The sequence below is a fragment of the Chelonus insularis genome, unplaced genomic scaffold, assembly GCF_013357705.1.
Source record: "Chelonus insularis isolate UGA/USDA-ARS -01 unplaced genomic scaffold, ASM1335770v1 contig_164_pilon, whole genome shotgun sequence".
NCBI lineage: Eukaryota > Metazoa > Arthropoda > Insecta > Hymenoptera > Braconidae > Chelonus > Chelonus insularis.
Window position 1 is genome coordinate 298,002 of NW_023276404.1, and position 13,755 is coordinate 311,756.

General features: G+C 30.8%; 1 protein-coding gene across 1 annotated transcript; it reads left to right on the forward strand.

Moving 5' to 3' along the window:
• Nucleotides 1-7,888: 7,888 nt before the first annotated feature.
• LOC118064180 (aconitate hydratase, mitochondrial-like) lies at nucleotides 7,889-13,391 on the forward strand. The gene is made up of 9 exons (XM_035078605.1): nucleotides 7,889-8,071; nucleotides 9,207-9,361; nucleotides 9,567-9,733; nucleotides 9,839-10,594; nucleotides 10,686-10,888; nucleotides 11,009-11,297; nucleotides 11,363-11,636; nucleotides 11,720-12,068; nucleotides 12,361-13,391. The coding sequence occupies exons 1-9, from the start codon at nucleotides 8,039-8,041 to the stop codon at nucleotides 12,499-12,501; spliced, it is 2,367 nt and encodes a 788-aa protein (XP_034934496.1). The 5' UTR covers nucleotides 7,889-8,038; the 3' UTR covers nucleotides 12,502-13,391.
• Nucleotides 13,392-13,755: the final 364 nt, after the last annotated feature.

The following is a 13,755-nucleotide window of genomic DNA, read 5'->3' on the forward strand; positions in this document are numbered from 1 at the left end:
TAGCAGATAATTTGTTTAACAATTGAATAGTTAAGTAAAAAAAAATAGAATGTCTTCATTAATCGTTAGATAAGGACATCATCAGCTTATACAAAGATCGTGTTCTAATGGCTATGATTTTTTTAAAACGACTATACTTATCTCTAATGAAGAAAAATTAAAATGTTAACTCATATCTAGTTATTTTGAATTAAATCTCATTAACAATAATTAATTCTGATCAATTATTGGCTGAAAAGTTTATCGTTTTCTACTATTGTACACTTTTTTTTAATGATTTAATGAAATAAAAATTGCAAAGCTAAACTCTAGAATAATTAAAGTGTTGGAAAAGTGAAGATTTATGTTAGCATTTCTAGGATTGAACTCACAATACTGTCAATGAATTTTTCTTAATTGTTTACCCACAAGAATTTTAATCGTTATGACATGACATGCTTTCGCTTTCATACCAATCATATATTTGATTCTCGTACTCTTAACTTAACTTTAGTCATTTATTTTTCTCCATTTTTTCTTTCTTTCTGTGTAACATTAAGAATTAAGACTAACAAAAACCGGTCTAAGTCGAAAGACTTATGAGTAAAGTGGTCTTCATGTTAACAGATTTATTGCACATTGGCACTTTTGTGTGAAGGCTCATGGATAATCTTTAATTGCATGTGACGAATTCGTTGGAGTTTGCACAATCGTTTTCACCTTGCACGTTCATCGCACTATTCATTTCTTTTATGATATTATAAAGTCACCAAAAAAAAAAAAAAATAATCCTACTATGAAATTACTCAGTGAAAAAAACAATATCAACTTAAACAAACAAAATTGCTAGAATAATTATTTTTTTTTTTTTGATACAATTAATGACAGAAAATTTTTGTTTCCATCTTTAATTTGACGCTTACTTCAAAGCAATTCTTTTCATTGTTACAGAAAAATTCCTGAACGCATATCTGCTGCATTAATAAGCAATAAAAGTGTGTCCTTACTTTTACTGCTTTTATTTATGAGACATTGGTACTTTCTCGAAGAAGGCAAAGAAGAAGTCGAAGAAGGAGAAAGATTACATCACCTTGAGGCAACAGCATGTACTCTTAAACAAATTAGTGAATTACTGATGCGCTGTTGATGCCTCTGATTGAGGTTGTGCTTTTAAAGAAACAAGAACAAACAGTGCAATTGCATCAACTAATCCGTGAATAGATTGAGAAAAAATATCTCTACAGTTTCAAGAATTTGTTTTTCATGCAATTTTACACAGCAATAGGCGACAAATCGCTTAACTATTTATGCTATTTGTGTGATGTTTACCAAGGAATCTTGCTCCTTATTTGTATCAATTTTAAATAGGAGTCGTTGAAAGATAGATGATTGAAGTGAGTCATTGAATCATCAATTGATGAAAGTAGTAGGCATTTAAGGCTATTAGCTAATTTATATGGAATATTTTTTTTATTTATGGAAGTTAATTTCTAATTTTGTTGGTAAACTTTCTGATTGATGATTCTAATGGGGTTGGTCCAATATTATTGATTGATTCATTTGATGTTTGAGAGTGAAAGATATGTAAAATATAACAATCAAGGTGACGTAAAAGATTAATCTACATAGCATAATAAATTTCCTCTTATGTTGTTCCGCTCAAGTGATCGCCACGGTCGATCGACAAGCATGAGTAAACACCACTGTCAACATATTTATTCAGCATTTCCTCAGCTATGTCTATCACTGGAGAGATATGACTTCCCATCAAATTGATTTCAATCTGAAAGTTATTATTTATTATTAATCTTATTATGAGAGTTATGGATACATGCAATTTTTATTTATATTTAAGCGTCATTAATTGATTAATCGTTTCTCTGTTATTTTTTGATATGATCAAAACAAACCAATAACTCAATCGTCATGATATCATTAAAATCAGTACTATAAATACATATCAGATGGTGGAAAAAATAAGTCAATAGTTTTTATAGATTTGGCAAATTAATTGATTAAATAACAATGCAATTAAATCTCACCTAGAGGAAGCAAAAAGAATGAATGGAAAAAATTCATTGAATTAGTAGAAATACTATTATATTATATGATGGAAATAAATTTTATAGCAAAGACTTACGTAATCATTATAAGATTAAATATTATTGTAATTTTATAGTTATGAATAGTCGGTTCATTATTTACGGAAGCAATGAATTATTGATTTATTTTTGCCCACATGTATATTGTTAGTTTCAAAAAATTGAAGTAATTTATTATTTACTTGAATGAAAAATACAAACATGTGTGTAATTAATGTTGTAGGTAATAACTTGATATGAAGTAAAGCCAGATTGTATTTCGTAAATAAAGAAAGAAATTAATGTACATGTATGCTATAACCGAAATGGAGAATGCACATTACTGATCAATTTTAGACAAGAATCATGTATTTATTTCTCAGCGCCATGTTGCAAAAGACTTGGAAAGAAAAAAAAGGGAATAAGAACGAATTGATAGGGTGATATATCTTTAGATGAATAATACCTCGACGTAATCCAGTCGTCTGGCCCGGGGCTCCTTGTCACAGGCGAAAGTAAGAGCCAGCTTTTGATCATTGCCTGAAGGCATGCCGAAGTTCGCAGGACTATACTCCCACTACTTCTTCTTAGTGAATTGCTTTTCATGTTCATAACTAGACTGACGTTGAAATCAAGGAAACGTTAAATTATCAGTCAGCTCATTATTTTTCCGACTGCTGTTTTGTAAGTTCCGTGATCACAATGTGATTGTAGTTGTGTCGTAAAAGGGATTCTATGATAGAGCATAACTAGAATTGACCCTTGAGAATGAGGCGGTATCTGTGTTATTAAATCAAACTAGAGATTGTAACAAATCTACGCTCTTGTCACGTTCTTTATAATCTCGATCAAGATCTAGGCACGCGCACTGTTCAGTAGCCATCACAGTCATTAATCCAAACCAGCGATTTAATGCAATAGACTTCGGGAAAGGTGACCTGAAGGTCCTAATCATAATTGTGCTCTATGAAATAAAGAAAGGGTACAGTAATCAACAAACTGAAAAATAATTAAGTATATATAGTTTGCTCAAAAATATTTGGTCTGATTGAATGTTTGTTTTCAATTCCCATTTTATACACTTTATTTTCAAAAAAAAGCTATTAAATTTCAAAAATTTCAGAAAACCTTAAAAGTCACGCCAAGTTTTTGGTTGTTATGTTTATTGTGTCATTAAACGTACTAAATTTTTTTTCAAAAAAAAAAACCGAAGAAAATAATTCATTTTAAATAGTGTTGATTCGTAGATTTAAATAATTGGCGTTTAATGATTTTAGGACTTTTTGTAATTTCATCATTGTCGTTATTTATGTTTGGCGCACATTTTTATACAGCCCAGAAGAAGGGGGCCGTTTTTGATGAGATTTCACCATTTTTTGTACATATCAACTGAAAAGGAATATTTAAAAAAAATTAATCTGTTCAGAAAATATTTTAATTATTTGTATATTCGTGCTCGAGCAAAATTAATTTGTTACCAACTTTATAATCTGTTAGTGAGAGAACTTCTTAGCAATTAAAAACTCTGATCACCAACTTGATAAAAAAAAACGTATGATTGCTCCATGAATAAACTCTCATTTCACTCAATTTTTGCGCAAAGAAATTTTTTCAATTTCGTATATTATGAACAAAGCAATGATAATACTTCATAGTATGCTTAATCGAAAGTCAACGATCGCTTTCCGAGCAAATTCTTAATTTCAGCCCATGTTTATGTTATAATAAGAAAAAAAATTTTAATTTAAAAATTATAACCTGCAAAAATCATCTTATAATTTGTATAGAGACAACAACAACAACACACACAACAACAACAACAACGGTAGTGCCTCGTCATGACGTAAGGGCTAGATGGCGGCGATTTATGCTTGGCGCACGAGACACTACCGTATCTCTTGATTATTGCTAAACTAAACGATGAAATTTATTGATAAAGCGAACTTGAATTCTTTGAATTATTAGCTATCACTTTTGTAATTTTTATAGATTAATCTTTAAATTCACTTAATGATCGAACAACCTTAATACGTTTCTAAAATTTATAAAAGATTTATATAATGAGAAATAATTAAATTGGAAATTATTGTAACTTTCAATATTTTAAAAAATCTAAGAATCGTTTATTGTTATATATTGCTTGCTATTTCCTAATTTATTGTTCGAATTAGTTCTATTACAAATAAAATTACTTTACAGATTTCATTATCCTATCAGTCAGAGATTTTTCTACAATTGTTGAAAAATGCTTAAGCCAACTGCAAAAATGACCGGAAACCAATATAACTAAAAAAATCATATCAAGAAAGTTATGAATAACGTAAAATATTATTGGGAGTGACAGGTAGAGGGATAAAAAAGGTATGAAAATAATATTATGTGTGGTATGGGGGTGGAGATTTATTTCTTTTTCATATATGGTCAATCACAGTTATATCTCCAGGGTATGGCTACAGTTTGATTCATTGGCACGGCTGAATAACTGAGCTACAAGATTACTGCATGTCAAATCACTAACTGGTGAATTAAATAAAAGTACAACGTCAGGATATGCAAGGTATGAAACTGGGTCAAAGGAGGGGCCAAGAGAAAGAGAATGGATGAAAGGGTGCTACGTTGTCCTCCAAAGATATATTTATTTGGTATTTATATATACTTATTGTCAAATTTTTTTATTTTTTTATTGGGATAAAATGATTTTTTTATTTCATAAATTATCTTCGATATAACTTCTACCTTGGTAGCCTGGAAATCCCAAACTTACAAGGCTGACCTCATTGCTCACTACAGTCTTGATGTACTAACCCAAGGGTATAGAAGAAATGTATTTTTCTCTTACAATCCTTTGGTTCATGATAAGTTTTAGAAAAAGTATACATATTCGACTATAACTTTAAATATTAAAGAAGTTCGAGCGTTTCTATTTATATTTCACTCAATTAACTCATAACTTTCGCTCCTATAACTTCAAATTTATAGAAGTTTTACTTTACATATCATCGCAGACAGTATAAGACCTTGTATCTAAATTTTTTCTTCCCAGCTGCAACTGACAAGTTCTATAGACAAGATTGTACAATTGGAAAATGCTGCTGATTGCCGAATGGCAGAAACTGCTAATGATTATACTGGAACACTAACTGTTACACATTCTGGACGTGAGTGTGCTCCATGGCTAAGTGATTATGATTCTGAACAACTAGAGAAGCAAAAGAAAAGCAGAGAAGTACATTCGGAATTATCAAAGGCTGATAAAAAATCAGCAATTAAAATGAATGAGATAAGGAGGAATTTTGAAAAAAGGGATACAATAAAGATGTTAAGGATTACGATATGGCAGGTAATTTATTTTTTGACAGCTTTTTTTTTTTAAGTTATGAAATTTGCAGTTGGTAATGAGTTTTTTGCTGCCAAATGTTATAAGTCAGTAAAAAAAAATTTTTTAAACATACGAGTTATACATTTTTTAAGATAACTAAGTTAAAATAAGGATCAGAAGACTTTTCTCTCAACATTCAAAAGACTTTAAGAGATTAAAATTTCTCGAATCAGATTTGGTTGAAAAAGATCCTTTGATTTTACTACTTGTAGAAGTACCTATAATAAAAATTTAAACATTTAAAACTCATTTTACTTGTACTTGTGTGTATGGTTGTTAGCATTCAAACGCTGTGTGAGAGATTGGCATTCAACAGTTAGTCGAAAAAATTGTGTTTGAGTTTATTCTGCTCTACAGGGTGTCTACACCCTGTATAAATTTTTTTACATTGGATTACGCTCGGAAACATTAAGGCTGAGCTTTACTTCGGTTCCCCGTAGAAAATCCAAAGGAGTCGGGAAATAACTAATTTATCAGCCAATTTGTAATTATATCCACTAATTTAGGTATCAAAAGAAGGCCTATTTCATGTAGAATGCCGCTGGTATGCATTTTATTTTATTAATTTATATTTTAATAAAATTTAATTAGAAACAAGATTATCATCGAATTATTACTAAATTTTTCATGCTTCATGGCCGTCAAGAGAAAATAATTAATTATTATTTTTAACTTCCCAGTGGGAAGTTATAGTAATGGGTCCGATTTTGCGAATCCCGAATTTTGACATATCTCCACGTTTTAAGGTCCCCAGAGTCGAATACGATCGTTTTCCAGTGGACGTCTGTGTGTGTGTGTATGTACGTATGTGCGTTCGGAATTATTTTTCGCCTCGATTATCTCGAGAACAAAAAAAAATATCGACATGGAACCAACTGCATTCGACACGTAGTTGCGCAACTTAGAACTGATTCGGTTTTCAACAAAATCGGTCCAGCCATTTTTTTTCAGAACCAAAAAACTAGCAAAAATGGAAAATGACCTGAATGGCTCAATTTATAAATTAAACCATTTTTTAGACAAAATTTCAAAATCTTTCAAAAAATATGAATATTAAATGATTAGAATATTTGTATGAAAATATGATGACAATATTTTATCGAAAAAAAAAAATTTTAAAAAACATAATCGGCAATGAAAGAATTTTAAACTCGTGTCAGGATTGAGAAAACAGCATTAAAGACGCTATAATAGTCAATAATAATTGTCAATAATATGGAATTGTGTCCATAAAAATTGAACATTGTTACTAACAAGTGATTATTAATCATAGTAATATTTAAATAATAAGTTTTAAATTGTTATAAACAATAAATATAGAGACCCTTTTTATATATAACCAAATATTTATACCTGTATAACTTTTAACAGGTGCAAAATAATAAAAAACTTTGCATGGATGAAATGTTCCATTTTTAATTCTGCACATTTTGAGCCCAAAATCGGGCTGATCGGTGCATTTGAACCAAAATGGGAATGATTTAAATAATTCATTGTTTATAAAAATAATGAAAAAATTAATGAAAAAAAAAATTTTTCTCTAAAAATGAAATTCAATATCTCCTTTTTCTAAATCAATCGCCAAAAATTAATATTTCTAACATTAAGTATTTTTTATTAATTTTCTTAGACGCGACTGAAGCTTTTCTCAATAGTGAAGCTTCAGTCGCGAATAACTTTTTATCTATCATAGATATGAAAAAAAGTGTTCAGTACGTTTTTTATTAAAATTAAATTCTGAACAACTTTTATTTAAAACATTTTTTCATATCTATCATAGAAATCGAGAAATTCGCGAGGGGGGGGCGGTTTTTCGCGATTTACTCCCCCCCTATGCGTGCCAAACAATTTTAGCCTACACCATTGTGTTTCTCGCGAAATTTCCGATCCAGTCATCTATAAATCATTAATTTGGCCGCAGCAAACCAAAATTATCCCATTTCCCTCATTTGACTGGACTATTATATTATAAATAAAATTATTTTACACAATATAACGCAGTAATTGGGATGGATTTCGTTCTATCATTTTTCAGGTGCTGTCTGCTATAGCTAATAGGGCAAAAATTTCAAGTAAAGCCTTAATACCTGGTATGTATCTTATGAGCAATTACCAACCGCAGGAATGAGTATTTTTCAAATTATCCTCAGTGTTTAATTCTCTTTGTATTATTGAAGATTGCGCTAACAGCTAATTTCTGAAAGTGCGCGCTTTTGAACTCTAAAGGATTTAAATTCTCTTTTTTGCTAAATTTATTATTAATGAATAAATTATTTTACTTATAATTAAATTCACTGTTGAAGTAAGAAAAAAGTAAAGTTTTCTTATTGATTTTATGACAGATTATTAATGATCGCTAAAATTGATCGCAACTTTACCACTAATCTTTACTTCCAATGTCATATTTTATATACTACGCATGCGTGAATACATAACACTTGCAGTGTTACAAAGCTGGTAGGTCAAATTCAATTCAGTTCTTGTGTGGCCAGTTTGAGAAGGACTGCCACATTAAAGTTAAAGTTTTATAGAATATAAGCGCGTGCGCTTTGCCCGTTAATTTTTATTTGATCGTCTGTAAAGACCTCAATTCTCCACAATGTCTTACTGCACGAGGATTTTTCGAGCACAGGTAAGTAATTAGTTTGTTATACAATGTATTTTATCACGTGCTCCATCTCCCTCCAGTGTCCAGCAGTCATTTTTTATCCCTGTTATTTTTACCACCATCTCCTTCAATCCTCGGAAATACATAGTCTTTTATACTGTTTATGATATGAAATATATCAGCCTCCATCAATGCATGTATTCAATTGCCCTATTTACAAAATTAGGTCAATAATACATTACATAAAATTGACATAAAAATTATATCCATCTTTTTTCTAAATTTTGGTTTATTTAATCAATAAACAAGAGATCAATATGAATTTTATTTTAATATCTATGCGATGGTCTATTAGGGATGTTTTAAATAGATGTCGGAATCAAATGTCATGTGAGAAATGTCAGAATAATCACAAAATAAATTGGAGTAATGATTTAAAGAAATAGATATATATATATACGTAGATTTTTATTAATACAATTATTGCAATGAAAAATGTCAATCGCGTAACAGAAAAATATTTTTAAAAGCTTACATAATCTTGTGATGCACATATATATCATATATAATATATCTTGAGAATGAGAGGTTATAACCAGATGGTCGAATGCGCAGGTTCTGAGTTTACTGTTTGATTTTGCAATCTTGACAGATAATTTTTTTTGTCATTTTATTTTGTCTTTAGTAGTGTACTCATAATACCTGCTCCAAAAATTATTCTTTCAATTAATTCCTTTTTAATTTTTGTAATACTTCGTTCCTCATTCCGGCAAGATGTTCTTACTTCAGTTTATATCAACAAAAAACTTTGAATGTATGAATGAGTGATTTGAACTTAAAAAAATTGAAGAATGTATAAAGAATATTTAATTAATGGTAATTATACGGTACTTTTATTTTTGTTGGAGGAAATTTTTTTTAATTTTTTATGTACGCATTGGTTTTGATTTTAATATCATCAGTCTCTAGTTGAATACCTGAATAATCTGTTCATAAATGATAACATATATTGATAACATCTTGTAATAATAAACCTTATTCTTAGTCACTGATAATATCAAATAGTTGTATACTTTATGGCTGGATTATGTTGTTCAAGACTTATAAATATTTTTATTTTATAATCGAAAGGTTTTATTAAGGTGTTTGCATTTTGCAGAAACTATGTGGATTAACAGCAGACATTCAGCAAAGATGTTTCAGCATGAGCCCGTTGAGCTTCGCTGCTGCGAAAGTAGCGATGTCAAAATTTGATCAATCCACCTACCTTCCATATGATAAACTCAGTGAAAACTTAAAAGTTGTAAAGAAAAGGTAAATTATAAAACATTTAAATGATAGTAATCAGCCTAGTAGCCAAGATCTGACGTCTGACGTTGATTTTACGTTGAACTAACGTTAGAAAACGAAAAAACAGCAACATACGTAAGTCTGACGATAGTCTGTTTTCTAATGGCTACAAGGGCATAAGATTATCAAACACTTTTGAATTTATTACATTATCAATTTATTGTAACAGGTTAGGTCGTCCATTAACTCTTTCTGAAAAAGTATTATATTCCCATCTCGATGAGCCTGATAAGCAAGAAATTGTTCGAGGAACAAGTTATCTCAGACTTCGCCCTGATCGTGTTGCAATGCAAGATGCTACGGCACAAATGGCTATGTTACAGTTCATCAGCTCAGGTAATAGAAATTGTTTATTAATAAGTCTTTACAATAATTAAATAATTAATCAACAATGTATGAAACTAAATTTAGATTATAAATTAAATTAACTTTGTATTTTAGGACTGCCAAAGGTTGCCGTACCATCAACAATTCACTGCGATCACTTGATTGAAGCTCAAGTTGGAGGAGAGAAGGATTTAAGCCGTGCCAAAGACATCAATAAAGAAGTATACAACTTTCTTCAATCAGCTGGAGCTAAATACGGAGTAGGTTTTTGGAATCCCGGTTCTGGAATTATCCATCAAATCATCTTGGAAAATTATGCTTTTCCGGGATTATTAATGATTGGTACTGATTCACATACACCAAACGGTGGAGGTTTGGGTGGCTTATGTATTGGTGTTGGTGGTGCTGATGCTGTGGATGTGATGGCTAACATTCCTTGGGAGCTGAAATGTCCCAAGGTGATTGGAGTTAAGCTTACAGGAGAATTAAAAGGCTGGACAAGTCCGAAAGATGTGATCTTGAAGGTAGCTGGAATTCTTACAGTAAAAGGAGGAACTGGTGCTATTGTGGAATATTTTGGACCTGGTGTAGATAGCATTAGCTGCACCGGAATGGCTACTATCTGTAATATGGGTGCTGAAATTGGAGCTACTACATCTATTTTCCCATATAATTTCCGCATGCAAGATTATCTTAAAGCGACAAGTCGTGCTGATATTGCAGCTGCTGCTGATATGTTCAGGTCTAGCTTATTAACTGCCGATGCCAATGCTAAATACGACCAACTTATTGAACTGGATTTGTCTACTCTTGAACCTCACGTCAACGGACCGTTTACTCCAGATCTTGCGCATCCCATTTCCAAGCTTGGTAAATTTATTTAATCTATCGATCTAATATTATTAAAGCGAAGTTTTGATAATCTTGTTAACATAATATTGATACTAAAATTAATTTCTAGGGGAAACTGCGAAGAAAAATGGCTGGCCAAATGATATTAAAGTAGGATTGATTGGTTCTTGCACAAACAGCTCGTACGAAGACATGGGAAGATGTGCTAATATTGCTAAACAAGCTATCAAACACGGCCTTAAATCCAAGTCTGCTTTTAATGTCACACCTGGATCCGAACAAATTCGTGCCACTATTGAGCGCGACGGTATTGTAAGTTTCCTATTTAATTACTTATTTACAACATTCATCCATAAATTTTATCAGTTTTATGGTGGTTTTATGAGTCTTTAAGAAATAGATGAAATTTATCAAGATTAATTTTAATTACAGGCTCAAACACTCCGCGAGTTTGGTGGAACTGTACTCGCTAATGCCTGTGGGCCTTGTATTGGTCAATGGGATCGTCAAGACATTAAGAAAGGAGATAAAAATACTATTGTGACATCTTACAACCGTAATTTCACGGGTAGAAATGATGCTAATCCAGCTACTCACGCATTTGTGACCAGCCCTGAGCTCGTTACTGCTCTTTCCATTGCTGGACGGCTCGATTTCAATCCAGTTACTGATAAGCTCAAGGGTGCGGATGGAAAAGAATTCCTTTTGGATAATCCATATGGTAAGTTATTTACTTGATAATAGATTTCTTCTAGATAAATTGATTAAAATAATTTATCTTGTCAGGTGACGAACTTCCATCTCGTGGATTTGATCCCGGCATGGAGACTTACAATGCTCCTCCTGCTGATGGCAGCAAAGTTAAAGTTGATGTAGATCCAAAATCACAAAGATTACAACTGTTGGAACCATTTGACAAATGGGACGGTAAAGATCTCACCGATTTGACAGTTCTTATCAAAGTCAAAGGCAAATGTACGACTGATCATATCTCTGCTGCTGGACCTTGGCTAAAATACCGTGGTCATCTTGACAATATTTCAAACAACATGTTCATTGGGTAATTTAAATGATTCTTCAACGACAACTAGTATTGAATACAACATTGCAAATTTTTGTTATAATTTTTAATGCTACTTTTAGAGCTGTTAATTCCGAAAATGGTGAAGTAAACAAAATTAAGAACCAATTAACTGGTGAATGGGGAGCTGTCCCTGATGTAGCTCGTCATTACAAAAAGAATGGAGTAAGGTGGGTAGCAGTTGGAGATGAAAACTACGGAGAAGGATCATCTCGCGAGCATGCAGCTTTGGAACCACGTCATCTTGGAGGTCGTGCCATTATCGTTAAGAGTTTTGCACGTATCCATGAAACTAATCTCAAGAAACAAGGTCTTCTACCATTGACCTTCGCTAATCCAAGTGACTATGATAAAATTCAACCTACTGATAAAATCAGTTTACTTGGATTAAAAGATCTTGCACCTGGAAAAGTAAGTTTTTGTACATTGAATATTAATTTATTTATAAATAAACTTGCTCATTGAACAGTCTAAAATCTACTTCGTGTTAGCATAAAATTTTTTTTCGTTATGCAATAAATTAATTAGTATAAGAAAATAAAAAAAATATTGCAGTAATGCTTAAAATTTTTCAATCATAAGGTAGCTAATAAAATTATCTTTAAATACCATGTAAATAGGTTTTAAAAACTTTTCAATGAGTATTGATAAAAAAAAAAACTCGCGCATTTGAATGATAATAACACGTTTGTATTAATTACAGCCTGTCAAAGCAGAAATTAAACATAAAGACGGTAAAGTAGATGCAATTATGCTAAACCACACAATGAATGAGCAACAAATTGGTTGGTTCAAAGCTGGCTCTGCTCTCAATCGTATGAAGGAAATTGCATCAGGACAGTAAAAATATTAATTTAATTATCTAATAATTATTCTTATTTTTATTGCCCATGTAAAAGAATGCTGTGACATAACTTGTGAATGTCAGTATGCAATCTATTCTAGGTAGGCTTTTTTAGCTGAAGAACTCTTTATATCAACTGTTTCGAAAACAGTCAAGTCACAATAGTCGAAGATATTGATTTTGGCACGACGCTAGAACGTGTAGTCATTGAAAATTATGAGAACAAATCAGAATCTTGTACTAATATTTTCATGAATCGTACGACAATGATTATGCTGATAAAAGTGATATTCAAATTATCTTGAATTAATTAAAAATTAATAAAAATTTTTACCGTTATTACGGTTAAGAAAGAGAAAAAAAAAATAATTAATCGAGAGAACTGATAAAATTGTGATGTATCGTTTCGATTAAACAAAATCTATTTAAACCGTTACTAATTACCTCGTGAATTATTATTTAATCATCTATTTATGTAATTTCAGAATTAATTCATTATATTATGTCAACTCTTCTTATTTTATTTTTTTGTAAGGTGTGTCTGAATTTTTATGACCATTTCAAGAGCAATTTAATATTGAAATAAAATTTTTTATTATTGGGTATTTCATCAACATCCAGCCCCGTTACCAATAATAAATAATTTTTGTTTTGAATTAAATTGTATACTCATAAATCGTACGCAGTGATTGTGTATATAGAATGTAGAGTGTAAAAGAAATTCGTATTTTTAAATTCAATCATTGTTATTTGTAGATGAAATTATCTAATCAACTTGTACATTATTCTCATCATATTGAGGAGACAATTTGAGCTTAAATTCAATACGAGCTCTTGTACGATTCCCAATAAAAATGATGTCTGACAAATATATTTGAAAAAACTACAAAGTTGGTTTCTTATTCATTACTGGTGATGTAATATTAATGACTTTTTGTTAGTAACCCAATTTAATTTTCTCATTATGTTTTTGTTGATTTATGGATCTAAGGAAACTAATATTTATGGATTCGGGAATCCTTACATACCTGATTTCTTATTACTAATGCATGGAGTTTTACAAAGCTGCCTTCGATAGAACTATTTGGTCGGTTACCACAACCAATTACACGCAGTTAGAGTTACAAATTGTTCAAAGTATTCTTGAATATTCTAGTATGGTATTTGGTGACATTTTCAAACTTCTCTACTGTTTTTAGTCTCAATATAAATGAGAGAAAAGTTATTATTTCTTTCAAAATGTCATAAATATTA